The sequence below is a fragment of the Macrobrachium rosenbergii genome, chromosome 9 (genome assembly GCF_040412425.1).
Source record: "Macrobrachium rosenbergii isolate ZJJX-2024 chromosome 9, ASM4041242v1, whole genome shotgun sequence".
Lineage (NCBI taxonomy): Eukaryota > Metazoa > Arthropoda > Malacostraca > Decapoda > Palaemonidae > Macrobrachium > Macrobrachium rosenbergii.
In genome coordinates, this window is record NC_089749.1 from 37,125,650 (window position 1) to 37,152,044 (window position 26,395).

General features: G+C 44.2%; 1 protein-coding gene across 5 annotated transcripts in view; it reads right to left on the reverse strand.

Annotated features, from left to right (window-relative positions):
• Ski6 (exosome complex component Ski6) overlaps positions 1-26,395 on the reverse strand; it is a 64,867-nt gene that overhangs the window by 12,392 nt on the left and 26,080 nt on the right. For all 5 annotated transcript variants that reach the window (XM_067108913.1, XM_067108910.1, XM_067108914.1 and 2 more), the window contains one exon: positions 7,769-7,969. In XM_067108913.1, the coding sequence (XP_066965014.1) occupies positions 7,769-7,969 (201 nt within the window). The remainder of the gene's footprint in view (positions 1-7,768; positions 7,970-26,395) is intronic.

Here is a 26,395-nt window from a genome sequence, read left to right on the forward strand (position 1 = left end):
ATGTTTAATTTTTTATGTAATTTATAAGTTTTCAAGCTTTTGTGTGTAAATTAAATATCATTAAATAACATAATAATAATAATTCCCTCTCTCTCTTACTGAGATGAGAGAATTTTTATGGTACTGTATATGTTTATTTGTTTTGTAAGATAAATAAATGATTTACCTAATAATAAGTATTAATTTTCAAATATTGATATGATTAATAAGATTAAATAATATGATAATAATAATCTGTAATTAAAAAATTTATGCATTTCTATAGTAAATTATGAGAAATTTTAAACAAACAAATATCATCCCCTGAAATGTACCACAACGGTAAAAGATGTTGCCATATGAAGGATATTGAAAAATCTCTCTCTCTCACACACCAAAGGATAGAATTGTAAGAATTGGATTGACAGATAAATAAATAGATACTTAGTTCAGCCCTTCTCTCTCTCTCTCTCTCTCTCTCTTTCTCTCTCTCTCTCTCTCACCAAAGGGTAGAATTGTAAGAAATGGATTGATAGATAGATAGATAGAATACTTAGTTCAGCCCTTCTCTCTCTCTCTCTTGTTCGAAGTTATACGTATTTCTCTGTACGTCTTTTACTCTGTGAGTGAAAAAGAAAATGGCATCCCATGAACTAGGGGTAACATTAGTATACTAAACTGTATACTCAATTTTTATGTCAACCATTTATTTCTTTTTTAAGGGTAATGTATTAAGCTAACTTTTAAATGAAATTACAGTACCTTTAATTTCATTTAAAAGTTAGCTTAATACTTTGGGAACATGATTATGGTTATATTTAGTATTTAAACTCTAGAAATAAGCATTTAATAGCACCGTACCAAACTTGCCCAAATCTTCGCCTTGCGAGAGGGGTTCTGGAACCTAACCTCGCATAAGTTCAAAGTATTACTGTATTTAATTTCTATTAAAGATTTATTTAATTTGTATTAAACATTTTATAGATATTTTGCTGTGCTTACATTAATAATAATATTTTAAAATTAGTAAATCATTGTTATAAGCATTTTAGGGCCATATATACATGAGTACCTGTAACAGTTTAAAAGGGTACTAATCTAAGATGACTTAGGGTGTTTTGGGATGATGATTTGGAGAGTATTTTTGTTTGAATTGATATTAAATTGTTTTAGTATAATAATTTAAGGTATATTTTTATTTGAATTGCTAAATTAGGCATTGGACTATTAACCTAAACGCCGAGCCTCTATTTACAAGAGTGTCTGCCATATGCAGGTGGGGTTTGGGAGTTCGAGCCAAAGCGGAAAGAAAGTTTTTTTCAAAAAATCACAGCATGCTTAGTTTTTAGGATTAAGAGTTCATTTTTGGCTCCTTTTTTTCTCATTGCCTGAAGTTTAGTGTGCAACCATCAGAAACGAAAAAAATATCATTATCATACATAAATACTGGAATATATGACAGTGCAAAAAAAAAATTCATATATAATTGTATACAAATCGCGCTGTGAGCAAAACGGTTAAAGCTAATGAGCTATTTTTTTTTCGTTGTATTGTACACTAAATTGTGATGATTTTGGTATATAACAAATTGTAAAACGATCAAAGCAACACAGAGAAAATATTATCACAAAATGGTGCATGAATTCGTAGCGAGCGAACATAAAAAAAAAAGTTTTTTTTTAAATTTACCATAAATCAAAATATTGTGCTAGAGACTTCCTGTTTGTTGCAAAATGAAAGTAAATGATTGAATATTACTAGAATGTAAGAGTTTTGCCTTACAATTGCATTTTTCGACCATTTCGGTCGAATCAAAGTTGACCGAAGGTTGAAATTTCAGCACTTATCATGATTTATATGAAAATATTTCAAAACTGATAAAAGCTATAACCATCAGTTATTTTTCGTTGTATTCTACATGAAATTGCGCACATTTTCACATATAAAACTTTATGTAACGGCTAATATAAAATGGTGCAAAAATTACGACAACGTGACTAAAGAAATTCTGAGATTTTCAGCAGAGTTAGCGTGAGCGGAGGTAAGGAAAAAGTTCTTTTCAAAAATTCACCATAAATCGAAATATTGTGCTAGAGACTTCTCGTTTGTTGCAAAATGAAGGTAAATGACTGAATATTACTAGAATGTAAGAGTTTTAGCTTACAATTGCATTTTTCGACCATTTTGGTCGAGTCAAAGTTGACCGAAGGTTGAAATTTTGGCACTTATCGTGATTTATATGAAAATATGTCAAAATTGATAAAAGCTACAGCCATGAGTTATTTTTAGTTGTATTCTACATGAAGTTGCGCACATTTTCATATATAAAATTTTATGCAACGGCTAATATAAAACTGTGCAAAAAGTACGACAAAGTGACTCTTCCAACCACGTGTGTGTTCGTGTGTTCGTTGTCCATCGGAGTGGCGAGACGTTTGGCGTCTTCACAAACAGAAACATACACACAGTTTGATACAGAAGATTCGTTGGAACATTATGAGTACATGATTAGAATGCTTGCATGGCAATGCAAGTAGTGGTGATTGTACATACATCAAGACAACAATGGTTAGGGAGAAACAGACGGAAATATTGTACGGTTGAAATCGCGTTCCTTAAGAGAAACAAAACGAGGTGCTCTTGTTGTCTTGTACACTCCGATGGACAACGAACACACGAACACACATGCGTTTGGAAGAGACGGCATCAGGCTCCTACAAGATTTTCAGCAGAGTTAGAGCAGACGTACGGAAAATGTTTTTTTTTTCAAAAATCCACCATAAATCAAAATATTGTGCTAAGAGACTTCTCGTTTGTTGCAAAATGAAGGTAAATGATTGAATATTACTAGAATGTAAGAATTTTAACTTTCAATTGCATTTTTCGACCATTTTGGTTGAGTGAAAGTTGAATGAAGGTTGAAATTTTGGCACTTATCGTGATTTATATGAAAATGTCAAAATTGATAAAAACTACAACCATGAGTTATTTTTTGTTGTATTCTACATGAAATTGTGCACATTTTCGTATACAAAACTTTAAGTAAAGGCTAATAGAAAACTGTGCAAAAATTACGACAAAGTGACTACAGAATTTCTGAGATTTTCAGCAGACTTAGCGCGGATGTAAGGAAAAAGTTTTTTTTTAAATTCACCATAAATCGAAATATTGTGCTAGAGACTACTCGTTTGTTGCAAAATGAAGGTAAATGATTGAATATTACTAGAATGTAAGAGTTAGCATACAATTGCATTTTTCGACCATTTCGGTCAAGTCAAAGTTGACTGAAGGTTGAAATTTTGGCACTTATCGTGATTTATATGAAAATATGTCAAAACTGATAAAAGCTACAACCATGAGTTATTTTTTGTTGTATTCTACATGAAATTGCACACATTTTCATATATAAAACTTTATGTAAAGGCTAATAGAAAACTGTTCAAAAATTACAACAAAGTGACTAAAGAATTTCTGAGATTTTCAGCAGAGTTAGCTGATGCTTTCTTTTGGGATAAGAAAGAAATTCGCGCATGCGCAGCTGGGTCACGCCTGTAAACAAAACAACAGCGTAATCCATGAACTCCCAGCATCCCTCAAGGCGCGTGATTTAAAATTTTTCGCAAACAAGGCCTATAAGTATTTTTCCGCGAATATTTAAAATACTTTTTGTAGTCAACGTATTTTACGTCCACTTGGCACCCGACAGACAACTTTTGTCAAAGTAAAATACGTCCAGTCGGCGTTAAAGGGTTAAAATAAACAATTATAAGCATTTTAGTTTAAGGGGTACTTGGATGGTATTTGGCAGCTACAGGCAGTCCCCGCTTACTGGCTGCATCATTTAACGGCGATCCTGTTTTACGGCGCTTGTCTAGTGATGCCGTTAACTGGATTTTTGCCGCCGATCTCAGCTTAACAGCACCAATCTTCGGGTAACAGCGCCAATACCCAGTTAATGGTGCTGTTAAGCAGGTTAGTGCTATTATCTCCAATTTTCGTTTAGTGGCGCTCAGCAGAGAACGGAACCACCGCTGTTAATCAGGGACTGCCTGTATTAACAGTTATAAGCATTTTTTAGAGGGGATTTTTCATTTCTGCAGTGGGTTCTGGAACCTATCCCTGGAAAAAGTGGGGGAGCACTTTATAAGCAAAATCAACAAACCAGTTTTACCACTCTCAAGTTTAATAAGTTTCAGTCGTCCCCCAGTATTTGAGGGGATGCGTACCACACCCACCAGCAAAGACTGAAACCCCATCTAAAAACGCTTATAAATTCCTATTTTAATAGTTCAAACGCAAATGCATACCTTAAACTATCATCCTACACCATTTATACCTTAAACTATCATCTAAAACACTTTAATATCATTTCAAAGTCATCTTACAACATTACCCTTAAAAATGTATGGCTTACAGCGGTGTGAAAACTACTCAAGTTACCCCCATATCCAGGAACATCCATTTTCTCTCATACAGTATTAAAGCAGTCCTGTTTTCTTTTTACAATACAATGGGGGAAACAATGGGAATTCACAAGTAGAGTTAAATACTGTACCTAAATATTTAACATTCATTGAAAAAAAAAAAATACTGTACATTTTATCAATATTTTGCTGTGTTTACATTAATATTAATAATTGAAAATTAATAAATAATTTTATTATAAAAATGTATTTAGTCACAAAAATAACATGAAAATACAGTAATTAGTGAATATTTCTCGACAAAAAAATCTGTGAATTACCAAGTTTTTTTGTGAATAATTAGGGGTTAAGTTCCACAGAAAAATCTGTAAATAGGTGAAGCCACAAATCCCGAACCACGAATAGGTGGGGGTCGACTGTATAGGGTTGCATTATGTCAGAATGAACAATTATATCATAATACTGACTACATAACACACAAAAGTAAAATAAGGGGTGGGATTTGCATTATATCATAATAAAACATTATGTCCAGATATAAGCAAAAACAGCAACACACTAATATATATGAAAACATTACATAAACAAACAATTCAATCAAATGGCAGACACAGAAGGAGGAGCGGCACATCTCTCTCTCTTTGCAGCCAAACACAAAGTGAATGCATACCGACTGGGTGGGCGGGACTCTCATACTTAATCACCTTGTTTAAAGTTAAACAGCTGGTCTCCAGCTACACTGAAGTATATTCCTATTGTAAAGACCGATGGCCTTTATATTGTGTAGGAGCAACTGAGTCCATGTTTCAGCATGGCCAAAGCACCTGTCAGTCTCAATTTGGACTCTTCACAGGAAAAAGAAAAGACACCAAATCTTCTACCGTAGACGGTTTAAGCACCCATTAAACACCTGCATCACAAGAGGAGGTGCTCTGCAACTTTATAAAAAGCCAGAAGACAAGCCCCGGCAGAGTTAAAGGTAGCTTTGTGCTCCTGAGCAAGAGAAAACTTACAAAATGCACTCTAATTGAAGGAGAAAGCTTGGGTTATCTTCTCCAAATACTTAAAGGGTGCTGATATACTCAAAGACATGCGAGATTTATTCTCTATGTGGCCTCTTTCCTCAACTAAATGAGGATACAGCGAACTGCAATGCTCCAGTAAACGCCACTCAAACCGATCCTCCAATTCAAACTCTTCTTCCATGAGAGGGCAACAGGGGGAGACACTGGTGACAGGAGGTGACACCTAGCAACAGGCAGCGACACCTGACAACAGGAGACTACAGCAGCCGAGTACCTGCACTGCATCCACAACTCAATGAAAGGGAGACAGTCTGAAGCAACTCAGATGAATCCACATGAGTCACCTGAGTGAAAGAAAACAATTTGCCAAAAGAAAATGGGAGATGTTGGGAGGAGGGAAAGAGGAGTTACGACGACTCTCCCGCCTCGTCCAAAAGCGATTCAACATACAGTACTTAAGAGCATTCCTAAGTGACACATCCTTAGAAAGCTATGTGGCTAAAATAATATCTAGCTTGGAAACAACAGAAGATGCTGTAACCATGGTAAATTTGGGAAGAGAAACATTAATCAAGGCAGAAGTCAGAGATTTGCCGATAGCCAAAGAAAAAGCATGTAAGGAACAAACAAGTGCATTTTGATGGAGAAAGAGGAATAGGCTAGCAGACAAGGATTTAGAATGAGCAAAAGATGAAGAGATTGGTTATACAATCGACTGAGTCAACATAACATCAGAATAAGTAAAACTTGCTACAGACACATTATTTTTAATAAAACTGTCTATACTATATTGTATAATTAGTCCTACTGGTGCTAACAACCTCATACTAGGTGCCAATGATGGCAGAAGTCACATACATAATGAAGATTAATGTTTGCCAAATTAAACTTTTGGCTAACGCATTATATGAAACTATGAGTGTGAAAAACGGAGGCAGGTGACGGAGGGTACAGAACCACGTTCCCCTGAGAATCAACCCGGTTCCCTGGTAGCGGACTCTTCCAACTGTCACAGGGCAGTCCTAGGCTCAGGTACAGACAAGCAAGGGCACCGACACCTTACCTCTTATAAGGGAATATGAAAATGATCTCACACACTATGGGGGTACACGGACCGGTTCCCTAACAAATTCAGACAAACCTTGTGCTGACCAAAATAAGGTTTACTTCCTGTTCTAAATTCTCAATACACTTTTCCTGAACCAAAAGGGGAGTAGGTGGAGCTAAAGAGGTAGCCTCAATACTAACTAAAGCAAAAGCAAAGGAAAAGCCTAGACTGAGCAAGGATAACTACAGATGAAGGACTTGGAGAAGGGGAGAAATGACAGGTTGATAACCTGACCTAACTAATTGCTTTCACAATCTATGTGCTTCCCTTCTTTTTCTATGCTAACGAAACTTAAGCAGAACGTCCTTCAAAAATTCCTGCTTCCTCACATCTATCCTCAAGATCACACTTTATACCATTGCAACCAGCATAAACAGTGTGTATAGTACTGTATCTTAAAAAATCAACATCCTGCTAACACAGTAATCATCCCTACAGAACCTGACATTCTTAGCCTTAATTCCTGTGGAGACATCTTAGGAAAAATAAATGTACAGTACCATGATGGCTGCAAACAGCCATGAAATACCAACAAGCTCCTATACACAATGGCAGCATGGAAAATTTTGACAAGAACTAAAACATTCGAAACACACCTGGTGGAGAACAGGTGTACTAAACGGTCAACCCGGCAGCCATTTGATCTTTTGTTTGAATGCCAACTTGCTTAACAGCGAAGAGATATAAGCTACTTTTAACAGTAGGTAAGATTCATCTCAAATAATGAAAACTCATGGTCAGATGGAGAGCAATACCATATGACCCTACTGATACCAAATTAAAAGAAAATGTGATTGCACTACTAGGAAATGTCTCACCCCTTTTGCTTAGTTATAATTCAACACATGCAATGCAGTCGATGCCCCATATTTATGGGGGATAGGGGACACAACCACCCACGAATAGCGAAAATCCGCAAATACTTGACACCCCCTCTAAAAATGCTTATAACTGCCTATTTTAATAGTTCAAACACCAAATACATAAAAAATGTAAATTTAGTCATGAAATAATATAAAAATACTGCTCTACGTAAGATCCACGAATAGGAAAAATTTCCATGAATAATTTGGTGGTATGTTCCACAAAAAATCTGTGAATAGGTGAAGCTGTGAGTGCTGAACTGTGAATAAGCGGGGTCGACTGCATTGCTTTTAGACAGGCAGAACAGCTTTAATAAAAAGTAACTACCTTGTAATTTGCCTGAGTATACTACAGTACTCTACACTTACCTGAACATATATATCAATTTGGGACCCTGGATATTTGCTTTTACGTATGGCTCCCTGGAATATCCCAGAAATCTGCAGACTCATAGCTCGAGTTCTCTGATCTCTTGGGCGTCTGACACGTTCCCCTTGGCAAGCAGCAATTCGGCTCATTTGACATTGGATAACACATTCATCAAGTTGCTGCTTACTAATACTGCGAACCTGAAATACAATAAAGGATATAATACTTAACTTGTCCTTATACTGATATGCAGAGCAACAAATGTCATCACCACCTAATAAATACTAATTCAAAATCAAACCTCAGAACCAACATTTTCTTGAGTATCAAAAATCAGTTGTATTGCTGTCATACATTTCAATTAAATAAATAGTAATAGTGTATAAAAGTGTTGTAAAGTAAAGAACAAAAGATTTAGTTTGGTTAAATTAATTCTAAAATCTCTATTAAAACACCCATGACCTTAAAAAATAAAAACACAAATGGAATAAAAGATATCAGTAATTCCTTGCAAAGAACTCTGCAGAAGGGACAGTGACATACTCAAGACACTCTAGCTATATCTCATGCATATTTCTACTCTTAAAGATGACCAATTTTAAAAGTAGTTTGTAGTTTTCCTAACTATACAAACCTGAGGCCTTTGCAATAGGAATATACTTCAGTCACCTTAGATTAGTACCCTTTTACAACTGTTACTCATACGTATATATGCCCCACAAAATGCTATAATAATGATTTACTCATTTTAAAATATTAATATTAATGTAAACACAGCAAAATAATACAAATTAAATAAATCTGTCTTACAGAAGGTTTGACAACTAATCAGTTACCCCTGTATACATAAGCACAGCCATTTTCTCTCATAGTACTGAAGTCGTTCCATTTTCCTTTTACATTGGTAAAAACAATTGAAATTACTAGTGTAATTCATTTTTTTTCTTAGAGCAACACTATTTTTCACTAATTACTGTATTTTTCATATTGTGTTCATGACTAAATACACATACTTATGATAAAAATTTTTTACAGTGTACTTATACTGTACTACTGTATCTGTTAAGCTCACCCCAGGATGGGCCCCAGAATGAGCATAACAGGTTTACGATTCTCTCTCTCTCTCTCTCTCTCTCTCTCTCTCTCTCTCTCTCTCTCTCTCTCTCAGTGTTAAATCACAATTTTTGAAAGTAAATTGTATTTTTCCTAACTATACAAACCTGAGGTCCTTTACATCGGGAATTACTTTCAGCGTAGGCTGGAAACGGCCGTTAAACTCTTGAGCAACATGGTTAGGCAGTAACTACCGCCAGGTAGGTGGGAATACTCGGCTGCCCGGATGTAAACATTCCAGTTTGCCTTTCAGTCCAGGTTCAGATTGAGGGGTGGCATGAGGTGGGCATAATATGTAATGTAAAGGACCTCAGGTTTGTATAGTTATGAAAAATACAATTTACTTTCCAAAACTGGGATTTGTTCCGACACGATATACAAACCCTCAGTCCTTTACATTAGGAAGACTCACTGGTTGGAGGGAGGAATCTGAGTGATTCTCCTGAACTGACTGGAGTTCTGCACATCTGGGCTACTCCTCCCGGTCGAAAGAACAAGGAGGAGTACCGAGCCTCTGACATATTGATCGGAGTGTAGGAACTGCAAGATCAAATGTCAGATACTGGAACTTTTTGCATGAGTGATGGACGAGTGAAAGGTTGACTTGGGGAGAAATTTTGGAAATTGTAGAAGATTATGAGCTTGACAGGATTATAAAAAAGAGAGCAGAAGTGTGAGTGTAAGGGCTGGGGTAGATGAGAGAGTGCCAGAGTTTGGAAGCTTTAGGGATGCAGTGTTGAGGGGCCCAATGAGAATGGCCAATAGTGTAATAGATAGGAGTGTAAGAGCAAGTAATGTGGAGGTGCCAGTGAGGATGAATGGTGGGTTTGTAAGGGAACAACGGGTTGGACGGGTTAGGGATAGTAGTTTACAAAGGGGAATGTCGGTGAGTGGAAGTCGAGCGAAGTGTTTTAGATGTGGAAAGGAAGGACATACAAAGAATGAGTGTAGGTGGGCTTTAGGAGCGTGTTTCGGGTGTGGGCAATCGGGAATTTGGTAAATGAGTGTACGAAAGATAGGGGGGTTAAATGCTACAGGTGCGGACAGGTGGGTCATATTGCTAATGGTTGTAGGGGTACCTGAGTGAATGTAATATGTGGCAATTGTGGTAAGAATGGGCATTATGCGAGAATGTGTTCAGAACCGAGAGGGAAGTGTGTCGAATGTGGAATGGAAGGACATGTATCAAGTGTATGTAGAGGAAAGAGGGTGACTGTGACAGTGAATTCGGGAAACTGAGTGTGAAGGGGGTTCAAATGGGTGGATCCTCCAGGATGCAAGCGGTGCGTGTGATGCATGTGCGTGAGAGCTTGTGTATGGAGGATCAGCAATTGGTTTTGATAGAGTATGGTAGGAAACGTAAGAAAGGGAAGAACGTAAGTGAATGGAATGATCGTAAGTTGTGTGATAGGGGTGTGAGTGCCAAAGTGAAAATGAGCGATAAAGCGTGTAATACGGATGAATGGGATGGTATGAATAGGACGTATAGCATATGCGGGTTTGATATAACTGAGTTGACTGAACGTGTAGGGGTGAGTGAACGGTTGGAGGTGAGCGAAAGTGTAAGAGTAAGAGAGCGTAGCAGTAATATGCAGTGATTGAAAGCATGAATGAATCGTTGCAAGAATTCGAAAGGTCAATGGCGAATGGGATGGGTTAGTTGAAGAATTGGGGAGGTATTTGGGAACGAGTTAGAGGGTATAGATGAGATTGTGGATGAAACTGAGAGTGGTAGTAGTGAAGAAGATAGCGTGAATCTGAGAGAGAATGGAGGAGAAGATGTGAGTCTGAATGTTGCTGGAAGAGAGAAAGTGATTCTGAGAGAATGATTGCGTGCCCGCGAACGCGATCTAGAGGACCTGCTAGTGAGCATCCGTGGGTGTTGTGTAAGGCAATTTGAATGCAGTGTGAAAGGTGTTAGTTGGGAAATGCTAAAAGGGGAGAATTATAGAGGGATGAATGAATTTGTTTGTATTTAGCATTTCCCAACGTTCTGTGTGAGAGAGAGAGAGAGAGAGAGAGAGAGAGAGAGAGAGAGAGAGAGAGAGAGAGAGAGAGAGAGAGAGAGAGAGAGAGTGTTGTTCGTTGTGAGTGGTTTCAATCACATTGGAGTCGTTTACTAGCGCTGTCTGTCTGTGAAAATGTTAGGTAGATTTCGGTTTTGGGAGAGTCTTGGGTAGTTGAGGTCCAACCTTGAAAGTGGACTGGCAGTTCGAAATTAATTTTGGTCTGGGTTTTTGTACCAACATTGATGGTGCATGTGTCTTCTTTTTTGTTCATTGTTGGTGGAGGGTCTGTTTGCAATTTTGTTTTGTGGTTTTGTGTGCTGTGATTGGCGACCATGGACCTTTGGTCCGTCTCCAGCAACCGAAGATCAGGGTGAGCGTTGTGTATTGTTTTGTTTGTGGGTTTGAATTCCGCCACACCGCTGGGTTCTTACCTGCATTGACCGCCAGATCCAGTATGTAACAGCACGTCTGCTCCCTGCCCGTGGAAAGAGAGCCGAGAAGGGGAGAAAGAACAGAGGTCAGTCACTCCACATTCATTCTCCCAATCACAACTGTATATCTTAGGCGAGATGCAACCTGTCCTGTTAGAGGAGCTGGGTAAGCTACACAACTTGAGCAGCCACCACAGTACCCAAGGAAAAGGTGTCCAAGGACTTGTGAGCAACATCCTGGAGGTAGAAGGTGAAGGTGGTCTGTTGGGACCACAACACCTGCCTTCAGCACCTGTAGAACTGACATGTTCTTCGGAATGCGAGGTGCGGACCTCGTGAGCTCTCGGATGAAGCGTACTGGTGTCGTCTTCTCCAGCAGCAGAATACACTCTCCTTATCGTCTCACAAAGCCAGAAAGAGATTGTGTCCTTGGACACTTCTTTCTTAGTCGAGCCTGTACTAACAAAGAGTCGTCGACACTTAGGCCAGAGACGTCGAGTCTTCTTCAGATAGCACCGCAGCACTCTAACAGGACACAGTAGCATCTCATCTGGTTCATTACCTACAAAGTCCTCTAGGGAGGGGATCGTGAAGGACTCGAACTGTGCATCAGGGACTGAAGGATTCTGAGTCTTCGCTACAAAACTGAGCGTAACTGATCCCCATCCCCTCGAGTGTTTAACATCGAAGGAAAGTCCATGCAGTTCACCAACTCTCTTCGCCGATGCCAGGCCTAGCAGGAAGACTGTCTTGAGGGCAGATCCCTGGCTAACGACTCTCATGAAGGCTCGTACGGTGTATGAATCAGGCTCCTTAGAACGAGTCACATCCCATGCAGGGGGCCTGAGTTCCCTGGGTGGACAAGACCTTTCGAAGCTTCTCATCAGGAGGAAAATCTCGATGGAGGAAGAGAGGTCTACTCCTTTCACCTGCAAGACTAGGCTGAGTGCGGCGTGGTAGCCTTTTACAGCTGAAACGGAGAGAAGCTCATCTCGGTGAAGGAAGATGAGGAAGTCCGCCGACCTGCTGAATAGTAGCTCTGACAGGAGAGATACCCTGTCGACGACACCAACCACAGAAGACGGACCACTTCCCCTGGCATACCGCTGCGGAGGATCATCTGAGGTACCCAGCCATCTCCGTTGCTGCGCAACATGAAAAGCCTCTCGCTCACAACAGATGGTGGATAACCTCAAGCCATGAAGACACAGGGACTGCACTGCCTGGTGGTACCACTCTACATGGGGTTGACACAGCAGGTTGGGCCAGGGGGAGGATCTCTCTCAGCGCCTCAAAGAGGAGAGCTAGCAGGTCGGGATACCAAACGGCCTGGGGCCATTTGGGTGCCACCAGAATCATTCTGAGATTCGGAGTGATCATTACTTAGTTGATCACTCGGAAAATCAGCAGAAAGGAAGAAAGGCATAAATGTTGAGGTTGTCCCACAGGTGCTGGAACGAGTCCGCAGCGGCCCATGGGTCTGGCACGACAGAGCAGGAGACCTGGAGTTTTTTGTTGTGCTGGGTGGCGAACAGGTTGATGACTGGACACCACCACAGGTCAAACAGCCTTTCCGTCACTTCCGAGTGAAAGGACCATTCAGTCCCAATCACCTGATTCTGGCAGTTGAGCTTGTCTGCCACGACATTCCTCTTGCCTGGAATGTACCTGACTGACAGCTCTACCGAGTGGGGCCATATCCCACTCTGGCGCCTGCATTGTCAACTGGTGGAGAGGGAGGGGATACCAGACCTCCCTGCTTGTTGACGTATGCCACTACCATGGTATTGTCGCTCATCAGTACCACGGAGTGTCCCATCGCTCGATCCAGGAACTCTTGGAGAGTCAGGAAGGCTGCCTTCAGTTCCAGGATGTTGATGCGAAGGTGCTTGTCGTCTCAGTGCCACACTCCTGAAGTCAGCAACTCCTCTAGGTGTGCGCCCCATCCCTCAGTTGATGCGTTTGAGAACAGCAGCATGTTAGGAGGGGGAGTATGCAGGGATACTCCTATCAAGAGGTTCCTGTCGTCCATCCACCAGCGAAGGTCCTCTCTCACCTCCTCGGGAAGCGGGATGAGAAAGGACTGAGCGTCTTGGGACTGGGACCAATATTCCTTTAGCCTCCATTGTAGAGACCACAGGTGCAGACACCCATGAGGTACCAGCTTCTCCAGCGACGACAGGTAACCAATGATGACTTGCTATTGCTGGGCTGGCTGTTCCTGTCGTGACAGGAACAGCTGTGCTGCCTGCCTGAACCTGCTGATACGAGAGTCTGAGGGAAAGACTTTCGCTGCTACCGTGTCTATCAGCATGCCCAGGTACTTTATCCTCTGCTTGGGGGTGACATCTGACTTCTCGAAGTTCACCAAGATCCCAAGATCACGGCAAAACTTAGGGAGTTGATCCCTGTCCTGCAGCAACTGCAAGTGGGAGCTCACCAGGACCAGCCAGTCATCAAGATACCTCAACAGATGTATCCTGTGCCAGTGGGCCCAAGCTGACACGAGAGAGAACACTCGTGAACACCTGGGCAGCGGTCGAGAGCCCAAAGCAGAGTGCCCTGAATTGGAAGACCGTCTCCCCGGGGATAAAGTGGAGGTACTTGCGAGAGGAAGGATGAATGGGTATTTGGAAATATGTATCCTTCGAGTCCACCATAAGCATGAAGTCGTTCTCCCTGATGGAAGCAAGCACGGATCGCGCTGTTCCCACCATGAACTGAGTCTGGCGAACGAATCGATTCAGGGGAGAAAGATCTATGACTGGTCTCCATCCCCCTGTGGCTTTCTCTACGAGGAAGACACAGCTGTAAAAGCCTGGAGACTGGTCTGAAACGACTTCCACAGCACCCTTGCTCAGCATGGCTTTCACTTCTTGCTGTAGTGTGGAGTCCTTTGGAGTTCCTTGGACGCAAGTGTGGAGATGGACCGGAGAGCAGGCGAGGGGAGGCCGAGACTCGAAGGGTAGTAGATATCCCTCCTGAAGGGCATCCACAATCCAGGTCTCGGCTCCATGTCACTGCCATGTTGCCCAATGGCTCGACAGGCACCCCACTACCTTCAGCAGCATTTGGGGGGGGATTGACGCCCCTAGCGTTTCCCCTTCTTCTTCCCCTTGGGCCCTTTTCCAGATTGGAAAGCGGGCTGAAAGGGGCGGGAAGACCCACCTTTTTTAGAGGAAGAAGAAGGCTGGGTGTTTCCATGGGACCCCTTCAAAGACTGGGACTTCTTAGGGGCTGAGGAATTGCTAACCTGGCCCGAGGGCCTGGCAGCAGTGGAACGTGAAGACCCGGAGGTCTTAGCCACTGCCTGGTGGATAAGCCGGTCGCTGTCATCGGCCCGGCGCTTGTCCACTGCAGCTTCCACCAACTCTCTAGGGGAAGAGAGAGGAGGAACCCAGCAACGGTCCATTCGGCAGGGACATTGCCGACTCGGGCCCCACGGACCTGGAGAAGCGAGAAAGAACAGCGTCCCTCGGCTTCAGGACCAGGCTAGCCCACAGGTTTGCCGTCTAGTGGGCGAGGTAGGAGATGGCCCTACCTCCATACTGGCACAGTCTCCTGAAGGCGGAGTCCTCCCCGATTACGATAGCACCTGAGGAAGCAGCCACCTTGGATACTGTGAAGACCACAGATCCAGCCAGACTGCCTGGAAGGCCGCCATGGCGGTGGCTTCCAGGGTTGCGGCTTCTTGCTGAGAGAGGAAGATACTCTCTGCAGTAAGTTGCTGCAACATAAGACCCGGATCTAGATGAACCAGGTCCGGGTCAACCTGCTTAGGCGGCAATGCCATCTCCGACGGGGTGCAGAAGCGCTTCTGGTGAGGCAGAGGGGGAAGAAGCTTGTATGAGAGGTTCAATCTGAGAGAACTGTCCTATCCTGACACAAGACTATTCACTTGATCGAGTACCCCCTTGGCAAGCATGGACCACAGCAGCCCCACCGAAGCCTTGGGTTCTTTCTTGGGTCCCCAGTAGGATTCGAGGCACGACGGACAATCCACAGACGAGGCGGTGGTCCCTTCCCAGAGGTCATTGTGCTGACGAATCAGCACAATAACCTCAGCAAATGTCCTCTGTATCTCGGGGGTGTCAGCATCCTGGGGAAGAGGACCCTCGAGTCCTTCCAGAGTGCAGCCCTCCCGACCTACTCTCCCTGCAGGAGGGAGAACCTCGGCAGACCCCCGTGATCCTTCCTGTACCACGCAGGCATAAGACCTGGCCGAACAGAGGACCGAGCCAGGCACGTACGCCCCCGAGGTAGAACTCTGGGGAGACAACTCGCCAGAGTTCCTCCTGTCCGACTCGCACCCCCTGAAAGGAGCCCAGGAGGTAGAGGGGACAGGAGAGGAGGATCGGGCGCTCCCACTGGCCTTGCGGGCAGAACCAACAGGGGTAGTGGGCCGGGAGCGGTCACCAACCTGCGGTGGTGACAGCAGCCAGGGTCGAGGAGAGCGCTTTTGCCTGGGTGAAGCAGTCTCCCAAGGAGAGCGGAGCGGCTCGCCTCCTCCGAGTTAGGCTTCCACTCCCAAACCTGAGGATAAATTTGGGTCAAAATGGGAAGCCTCCACTTGCTCTGGGGGAATTTCGCACCGGGGCGAGGAGAGACCCCAGACAGGATGTCCTGAGCAACTGCTCCCCCACGCCCCTCCACACCCGATGAAACAAATGAGGAAGGGGAGGGGGAGTCCTCACCTAAGGGAGAGGGAGCAAGCAGGGGAAGTTCGCTGGAAGGGAGAAACGATCCCGACGGATTAGCCACCACTGGAGTCGTCGCAGGCGTGTTACCCTCGGACGATTCCTTGGTGGGCTTCCGATGGTTGCGTCTCCTCCCTTCAAACCCCCTCCACTGTTCGGGAGACCAGGCACAACACTCACTACAAGGAGCGTTGCACGAGCACACACGTCCCCTGCAAGTGGGGCAGAGGGTGTGTGGGTCTGTGTCGACACTAGATCGAAAAGTATTACATCTCTTGCCTCCTACCCCAGGACACACACGTTGGGGATAGGAGGGTTTAGAAGGCTTATCAACATTCATTATAGAAAAGCAAGGAAAGTTCCCACCGGGAAAGCTAAAGGGCAGTCAGGCAGAGAGTGAAGAACATCGTCCGCATTCTACGGCGGCTGAAAGCAAATTGGGATGTTTACTCCCACCTCCCGGACGGTAGTTAACTGCCTAACTACCTTGTTCGAAAGTTCAATGGCCGTTTTCAGCCTACGCTGAAAGTAATTCCTAATGTAAAGGACCGACAGTTTGTATATCGTGTCGTAACAATTATCAGTTCCAAAAATTTAAAACTCAAACTTTTAACTGGAAGTTAATATTAAGCACTTATCTTGCTATTTTTGATGTTTCCATTGTATTTTTCCCAACTATACAAACCTGAGATCCTTTACATTAGGAATTACTTTCAGCGGAGCTGGAAATGGCCGTTGAACTTTCGAACAAGATGGTTAAGCAGTTAACTACCATCTGGGAGGTGGGAGTACTGCCTGCCCAGATGTAAACATTCCAATTTGCCTTTCAGCCTAGGTGTCAGATTGAGGGGTGGCATGAGGAGGGCATGAAATGTAATGTAAAGGACCTCAGGTTTGTATACAGGCAGTCCCCGGTTATCGGCGGCCTTGGTTATCAGTGATACGGTTCTACGGCACTTGTCTAGTGACGACAATAACTGGATTTTTGACACCGATTCCCGGTTATCGGCGCTGAGCTCCAGTTATTGGCACTGATCTCCGGTTATCAGCGCTGATCCCCGGTTATTGGCACTGATCCTCGGTTATCGGCAGCGCTGATCCCAGGTTATCGGCACCGATAACCAGATGCCGGCGTTCATAACCAATCTTTGTTTGTCAGAGATTTTCGGTTATCACCATGCTGTCGGGAATGGAACCCCGCCAATAACCGGGGACTGCCTATACTGTAGTTAGGAAAAATACAATTTACTTTTAAAAATTGTGATTTGTTCCAACAAGATGTAGAAACTGTTGGTCCTTTAAATTAAGAAGACTCACTGGTTGGAGGGAGGAATCTGAGTGAGTCTCTATGAACTGACTGGAGTTCACCATACCTTATCTTCCCTTCCTGATCGATAGAGTGAGGAAGGGAAAACTTCCTCTGACAAAATGATCGGGTTGTAAGAAAAGCAAGATCAATTGTCAGACTTTGCATGAAAGACGAAGTGTCAGCTCATGCAAAGTAGGCTACGAAGAACTTTAAGGTCGGTGACATTAAGGCAATCGCAAGCATTGGGTTTGCCTTATTGTCATGGTCTCCTTCCTCCCCTTGCAAGGGGAAGGAGTGGGGTTGCTTCTAAAATCCTGACTGGGAATAGAACGGAAGCTCTAGTGTGCTTACCTGCATCGACCGCCAGATCCAGCATGTAACAGCATGTCCGCTCCCTGCCCATAGGAAGAGAGCTGAGATGAGGAGAAGGAAGAGAGGCCAGTCACTCCACATTCATTCTCCCAATCACAACCATACATCTTAGGCGAGATTCAACCTGTCCTGTTAGAGGAGCCGGGTAAGCTACACAACTTGTTGAGCAGCCACCACAGGACCCAAGGAGAAAGTGTCCAAGGACTTGTGTGCAACATCCCGAAGGTAGAGGGAAGTAAAGGTGGTCTGTTGGGACCACACTCCTGCCTTCAAAATCTGCGGGACCGACAGGTTCTTCCAGAATGCGAGGCACAGACCAATGCTGCGGACTTCGTGAGCTCTCGAATGAAGCCTACCGGTGTCGTCTTCTCCAGCAGCAGAATATGCTCTCCTTATCGTCTAACGAAGCCAGAAAGAGATCGTGTTCTTGGACATTTCTTTCTTGGTCGAGACAGTACTAACGAAGAGTCGTCGACACTCATGCCGGAGACGGTGAGTCCTCTTCAGACAGCGCCACAGCACTCTAACAGGACAGAGTAGCATCTCATCTGGTTCATTACCAACAAAGTCCTCTACGGAGGGGATCGTGAAAGACTCGAACTGAGAGTCAGGGACCGAAGGATTCCGAGTCTTCGCCACGAAACCCAGGACGAAATCGAGAGTAACTGATCCCCATCCCCTCAAGTGTTTAACATCAAATAAAGTCTGAAGTTTGCCAACTCCCTTCGCCGATGCCAGGGCCAGCAAGAAGAAGGTCTTGAGGGTCAGATCCCTGTCTGATGACTCTTGTAAAGACTCGTACAGTGCATGAGTCAGGCTCCTTAGAATGAGAGTCACATCCCATGCAGGGGGCCTGAGGTCCTGGCTGGGCAAGACCTTTCGAAGCTTCTCATCAGGAGGGAAACCTCGAAGGAAGAGGAGATATCTACACCTTTCAGCTGCAAGACTAGGCAGAGTGCGGCACGGTAGCCTTTTACAGCTGAAATGGAGAGAAGCTTCTCTCGCCGAAGAAAGACGAGGAAGTCCGTGACCTGCTGAACAGTAGCTCTGACCGGAGAGATACCCCGTCCATTACACCAACCACAGACGATGGACAACTTTTCCTGGTGTACAGCTGCGGAGGATCATCTAAGGTACCCAGCCATCTCCGTTGCTGTGCGACGCGAAAAACCTCTCGCTCGCAGATGTGGATAACTCAAGCCATGAAGACAAAGGGACAGCACTGCCAGGTGATACTGCTCTACGTGGGGTTGACACAGCAGGTTGGGATACCAAACAGCCTGTGGCCATTTGGGTGCCACCAGAATCATTCTGGTTGATCACTCTGTGAATCAGACAGAACAGAGGAAAGGCGCAGACAACGAGGTTGTCCCACAGGTGCTGGAACGCGTCCTCTGCAGCAGCCCATGGGTCCAGCACAACTGAACAGAAGACCTGAAGCTTTCTGTTGTGCCAGGTGGCGAATAGATCGATGACTGGACACTTCCACAGATTGAACAGCCCTTCTGTGACTTCTGGGTGAAGGGACCATTTGGTTCTGATCACCTGATTTTGGTGGCTGAGCTTGTCTGCCACAACATTCCTTCTTGCCTGGAATGTACCTGGCTGACAGCTCTACCGAGTGAACCAGTGCCCATTCGTGCACCTGCATCATCAACTGGTGAAGCGGGAGGGATACTAGACACCCCCCTGCTTGCTGACGTATGCCACTACCGTGGTATTGTCGCTCATCAGTACCACGGAGTGTCCCATCACTCGATCCAGGAACTCTTGGAGAGCCAGGAAGGCTGCCTTCAGTTCCATGATGTTGATGTGAAAGTGCTTGTCGTCTTTGTCCCACACTCCTGAGGTCAGCAACTCCTCCAGGTGTGTGCCCCATCCCTTGGTCGATGCATCCAAGAACAGCAGCATGTCCGCAGGGGGATTATGTAGGGATACTCCTATTAAGAGGTTCCTGTCGTCCATCCACCAGTGTAGGTCCTCTCTCACCTCCTCGGAAAGAGGGATGAGAAAGGACTGAGGGTCTTGGAACTGGGACCAATACTCCTTTACTCTCCACTGTAGAGACCAAAGGTGAAGACACCTATGAGGGACCAGCTTCTCCAGCGATGACAGGTGACCGATGACGACTTGCCATTGCCGAGCTGGCTGTTCCTGGAGACAGGAACAGTTGTGCCGGCTTCCCTAACTTCCTAATACAAGAGTCCGAGAGAAAGACTTTCGCTGCTACCGTATCTATCAGTATGCCCAGGTACTTTATCCTCTGCTTGGGGTTGAGATCTGACTTCTTGAAATTTAACATGATCCCAACCTCACAGCAAAGCCCGAGGAGCCAATCCCTGTCTGTAGCAACTGCGAGCGGGAGCTCGCCAGGACCAGCCAGTCGTCGAGATACCTCAGTAAATGTATCCCATGCAAATGGGCCCAAGCTGACACGAAAGAGAACATTTTTATGAACACCTGGGCCGGGGTTGAGAGCCCGAAGCAGAGTGTCCTGAATTGGAAGACCGTCTCCCCGAGGATAAAGTGGAGGTACTTGCAAGACGACGGATGAATGGGTATTTGGAAATATGACATTTTCATAATAAAATAAAGTTTTAAGTATACTTACCCAGCAGTTACATTGCTATTGTTTTGAAACTGAACGGCAGCTAGAATTCAAAATTTGCGCCAGCAAAAACAAAAAACAATATGGCAGCTGAGAGATACCCCCTCTACCCACTGGTGGAGGAGTGAAGAACTAACTTAACACAAAACTTCAGTCGTTTATGCCCTACATTCATGAGAGGGGAGGACGGAGGGCTTTGACCATGTAACTACCGGGTAAGTATACTTAAAACTTTATTTTATTATGAAAATGTCATTTTTAGTAGCCTTAGCTACAGTGAAGAGGGTAAGTGAAGTGCATGCCTTAAATAAAAAAGTAGGTTTTGCAAATGGAAATGCTATCTGTTCCTTTAATATGGGTTTTATGGCCAAGAATGAAACTCCATCCAGGCCTTGGCCATGGTCGTTCGAGATTCATAATCTGACAGATCTAGTTGACAGAGAAGAGGAGAGACTCTTATGTCCAGTTAGAGCTCTAAAGTTCTATATTCAAGCGACCAAGTCTATTAGAGGTAACTTGGACCATCTCTGGTGCTCGGCTAAGAATCCTTCTCGACCCCTCTCAAAAAACGCGTTGGCTCTCTTTATTCGGAGTGTAATAGTGGAGGCTCATGACAATTTGGATGATGCGGAGTGCAGTGTTTTGAAAATTAAAATGCATGAAGTACGAGCGGTTGCGACCTCTCTGGCCTTCAGACGCAATTTGTCTCTTTCTTCTATTATACAAGCGACCTTTTGGAGGAGTAGGTCAGTTTTCGCCTAACATTATCTACGAGATATGGAGACGAGATATGGAGACAACATATGGTAATTGCAGTACCCTAGGTCCCTTCATAGTGGCTGGCACAGTATTGGGTATTAGTGTCCCCTTCTCCTTGACACAGGTTTTGGAGTTTGCTGGGGAGTCTGGGGGTACATTGTGCTGTGCGTTTAGGAGTACCTCTCAGTCATTAGTTCTTTTAAGGGGTTTAATTTTGGTGTAGGCTAGCGGTGATACCCATCGATTGGTTTTATATTTTTTGGTTGGTACTGTGCCCTGAACAGGGGCATTTCTTTGGTCATCCTTCATGTCCTACGAATCCTTCTAGGTCACAAGGATAATTTACTTGCTATAGACGTCCCATGGCTCCCTCGCCACGTCTAGCAGTTAAGAAGAGCTCCATATTTAAGAGGAAGAATGAATATGGCTCACTCACTTAACAGGTAAGGAACTTACAGCATTTCTTTTACACAATAGATGATTAACACAACTTAGTTATAGTTCTGTCTATTCATGGGCCCGCCTCCTTTAGTGTGGGAATTAGCAATGTAACTACTGGGTAAGTTACATACTTAAAAATAGCGTCTCTCGTCACCTCCCTTAAAGATGCTGTACTGGGAGGTTCGAATCTATCACTCCTAAGCCACTTCAGAACCACGTCCAAGTTCCAGCCTATTAATCTTGGTCCTTCCGTCCTCTTCTTATCGAAAGACTTAATTAAATCCGACAAATCTTTGTCACCAGACAAATCTAAACCACGGTGTCGAAACACCAAGCCCAACATAGCCCTGTACCCCTTAATGGTAGAGGTGGATAATAGTTTCGTCTTCTTCAAGTACAAGAAGAAATCAGCCACTGGCGCTAAAGATGTCTTAGAAGAAGAGACTGCCTCTCTCCTGCACCAGTGTCTAAAAACATTCCACTTGGCCTGGTATACGTCCGAAGAAGACCTGCATTCCGCGATAGCTTCTGAAGCTTGCTGAGAAAATCCCTTGTCTCTGAAGAGACGGTTGATAGTCTGAATGCGGTTAGCGCTAGACCTGACAGACCCTCGTGGAACTTTCTTACGCGAGGCTGCCTGAGTAGATCCTTCCTTTGAGGTAGTAGCCTTGGATAATCTGTCAGAAGTTCCGGCAGATCCGGGAACCATTCCCTCGATGGAAAAAATGGGGCGATCAGAGTCATTCTGACGTTCTTGTATGTCCTGAGTTTGTTCAACACTTCCCTGACTATCTTGAATGGCGGGAAGGCGTAAACATCCAGATTCTCCCAATTCTGAAACATAGCATCTGTAGCCCAAGCCTGACAGTCCAGAATTGGAGAACAATAAACTGAAAGTCTGTTGTTCCTGGCTGTGGCAAATAGGTCTACCAGCAGAGTCCCCCAACACTTCCATATTTGTCGACATACCAAGGGGTGCAAAGTCCATTCCGTCGAGATCACTTGCTTCTTGCTACTGAGCAAGTCTGCCCTTACATTTAGTTTCCTCGAACAAACCTTGTCAATACTTGCGTCTGATTTTGCTTCAACCACAATAGCAGAATTCTTGTCGTCTCGCAAAGGGAAAACGAGTGAGTGCCTCCTTGTTTCCGAATATATGACAGAGCTATTACATTGTCCGAATGGACTACTACTACCTTCCCTCTGATCTGTTCTGCAAATTCTGTCAACCCTAGATGAACAGCTACCAATTCTTTCATGTTGATATGCCACTTCTGTTGGCTTTTGCTCCAAACTCCCGATGTCTCTATGTCCCCTAGAACCGCACCCCATCCCTGGTCGGATGCCTCTGAAAAGAATGTTAGGTCAGGGTTCAACGGAGCTAGAGACTTTCCTTCCGTCAATCTCTCTCTTGACACCCACCAAAATAGATCCTTCTTGATTTCTCAGAAATCTCAAAAACGAAGGAATCCGGAAATTCCTTCTTCCGCCACTTCACTTTTAGATAAAATTGTAATGGCCTCATGTGAGGCGCCCCAGATCCACAAACATCTCTTGGGACGATAACGTCCCTAGAAGGCTCATCCATTCATTCGCAGAGCAAGTTCTGAGAGCCAGAAACTTCAAAACTTTTTTAAGGCAAGAATCGACTCTTTGAGCCGACAGAGAGGCCCGAAATTTCACTGCATCTATCTGATATTGTCTTCTGAGAAGGGATCAGACACAACTTCTGATGGTTGATTAGAAGATCCAATGCCTCTGCTAATCTTAAAGTCACCTGAAGATCCTCTATGCACTTTGCTAGAGTTCCCGACCGAAGAAGCCAGTCATCGAGATAAAGAGATATCCTGATCCCTTGTGGATGGCGCCATTTCGAAAATGGGGCTAGAATCCTGGTAAAAACTTGAGGTGCTGTCGAAAGGCCGAAACAGAGAGCCTGAAATTGGAAAACTTGGTTCCCGAATACAAAACGTAGATATTTTCGAGATTCTTGGTGTATCGGGACATGGAAATATGCGTCCCGCATATCCACCGTTACCATCCAATCCCCCTGTCTGATGGATGTTAGAACCATGTTGTTGGTCTCCATGCAGGATTTTGTCGGTTTTACAAACTTGTTTAACGAGCTGACATCCAACACGGGTCTCCAGCCCCCTGAAGCTTTGGGAACTAAAAACAGGTGATTGTAGAAGCCCGGAGAGCTCTGATCTTCCACTGCTTCTACAACTCTTGTCTAACAGGGCCAACACCTCCTCCGAAAGCGCCATGGATTTCTTTGAATTGCCTAAGTAAGCTGTCAAAGCTATCAGTACCCTCAAAAGGGGGGCTGAACCACAAAAGGAATACAGTAGCCCCTTCTCAGAGTCTCCACAACCCAGCTCTCTGCTCCTATCTCTTTCCAACACCTCCAAAACTGTAGAAGTCTTGCTCCCACCGGTGCACAAAGGATGTGCTTCTCACTTCTTGTTGGCAGACTGGGGAACTTTCTTAATTGATCTAAGAGGGACCCTTGTTCTTCCTCTGGAATTTGCCAATCCTCTACAACCTCCTCTACCTCGAAAGGGCATTCCATGCGATGAAGAAGACGCAAAAGAAGAAGAAGAAGTCGGACATACAACCGGTGAAGCAACAGAAGCCCCTCTTGGTCTTTTGGAGGATTGAGCCAGTAAATCCTGTGTAGATTTCTTCTGAAGAGCCAAAGAAATCTCCACTAACAGCTCCTCTGGAAACAAGTACTTCTTATTAAGAGGTGCAAACAACAAGGCCGACCTCTGAATTCTTGAAACTCCCTTCGTAGGGAAAGAACACCATAATTCGCTCTTTTTAAGAACGCCTAAAAAAACATAGCAGTCAGTACCGAAGCAGCGTCGATAACCCCTTGGTCTAAAACGTTAAGGACTTGCAACAAATCCGTAAATGTCTCCTCATCCAAAGAAGAACATGCAGAAATCTTACGGCCCAACGCTCCAATGGACCACTCCAAAAAACTGACCACCTCAAAAATACGAAAGATGTGCTTCAATAGGTGATCCAGTTCCAGCATAGAAAGCATAACCTTCGCTGAATTAAAAGCTGAACGTCTCGGAGCGTCGATAAGCCCCGAGAAGTCTCCCTGGGAGGAGGCAGAAACTCCCAAAGAGAAGGCTTCCCCGGTCTCGTAGCAGAGTCGTCTCCAAGATGTCAGTCTGGAAGGAGGAAAACAGAAGATAGTCTTGCCCTGCTCCCTCTTCTTAAGGAGCCAAGCATTGATCCCTTTTAGTGCTTTCCGTGCCGAAAAAGACAAAATAATCTAAGTTGTGAAGCACTCTTCTTCCAATCCCTCTTGAGAGAAGAGTCCGGAGAGGAAGGTGCTACATAAGAGAACGAATCCAGACAACTCTCAACAAAGAATTTCAAAAGCTTCTTGAAAGTGGTGGAATTGTGACTCTCCTGTGCTATTTCCTCATCGCCTTCTTCGTCTGCTTCCTCCTCCGAATGCATAGGGGAAAAAACTACCAGAGAACGAGTCTTGTTTTGAGTGGGTTGCACAAAACCCAAAATCTTATCCAACTTCGCTTGAATGGCAATCGCTGAAAGGTACTGAACTTCCTGCTCGGAAATCTGAGTTGGAGAACCCGAGCGTCTGGCAGATGAGAGACGAGTTGGCACCAACGAACAAGTCAAAGTTTCAGGCGCAAGAATACACTTCTCTTGATACTGGCGCTCATGCGCTACCTCCGAGTAGCCACCTCTTCCACTTCACAAACACTAACATTCGTCACTTTATCCTCCAAGGATTTTACAGAGGATCCCAACTTTTCAACAGCTTGAAGTATTAACGAAAATTTCACATTCATATGGGCTTCGAGGCTGGTCATGGCATTGGGTTCAGGTGAACGGAAACCAGGTGAAGGAACAGGTTGATTAAGAGGTGGGGTGTTAATGGGAGATATGGAAAGTTCATGATCCTGATAATCTACTTCCTTAGAGGAAGCTCTAACTGCAGCTTTCCACTTTCTATCAGAATCTAATTTTTTCATCCTACTTGAATAAATCTTCCACTTCCCTTCATCCCAATCTCTACATTCATCACATGTCAAATCCGGGTTACAGTCCTGACCTCTACAAGCTGCGCAAACAGTATGTGCCTCAAGTCTCTTTAGCTAACCTACTTTTGCACCCTTTGCTGCAAACTCTAATTGCCCTGTTCTTACCTGAGCCCGAGTCAGATATACTGCAAAGAAAAGAGGGTAGCTAAAATAACACAAACTGGGAATGATGTAACTGCTTGTCCTAACTAAATATTGAAGACAAAATACTAAGTACATCACCAAATTCCAATAACAGAATATTCCTGAATTCTAGCAGCTGCTGCAAACAGGTGTGTACAGCCCAAGCCGGCAGAAACGACTGCAGTTTTGTGTTAAGGTAGTTCCTCACTCCACCAGTGGGTAGAGGGGGTATCTCCTAGCAGCCATATTATTTTTTGTTTTTGCTGGCACAAATTTTAAGTTCTAGTGGCCGTTCGGTTTCAAAACAATAGCAATGCACCTACTAGGTAAGTTACACACTTAAAAAATGTATTTACACTAATTACACTAATTAGTGAATATTTCTCAACGAAAAAGTCCGCGAATTGCCAGATTTTTCGCAAATAATTTAGAAATATGTTCCACAGAAAATCCCGCGAATCAATGAGTCTGCAAACCGTGACAACGCGAATATGGGAGGTTTACTGTACCCAGGGCGACCTTGGAGGTCCGTGCACTTTGAGCTCCTGAATCACGTATGGGATGATCTTCAGTTGCTCCCTCTACCAGTGTCCTAAGAGCCACAGGTAGAGGTAAGAAGTGCACTAGTCCAGGAAGGTGACCTCCTTGAACTATTATCAGTGGCACGGATCCCCTT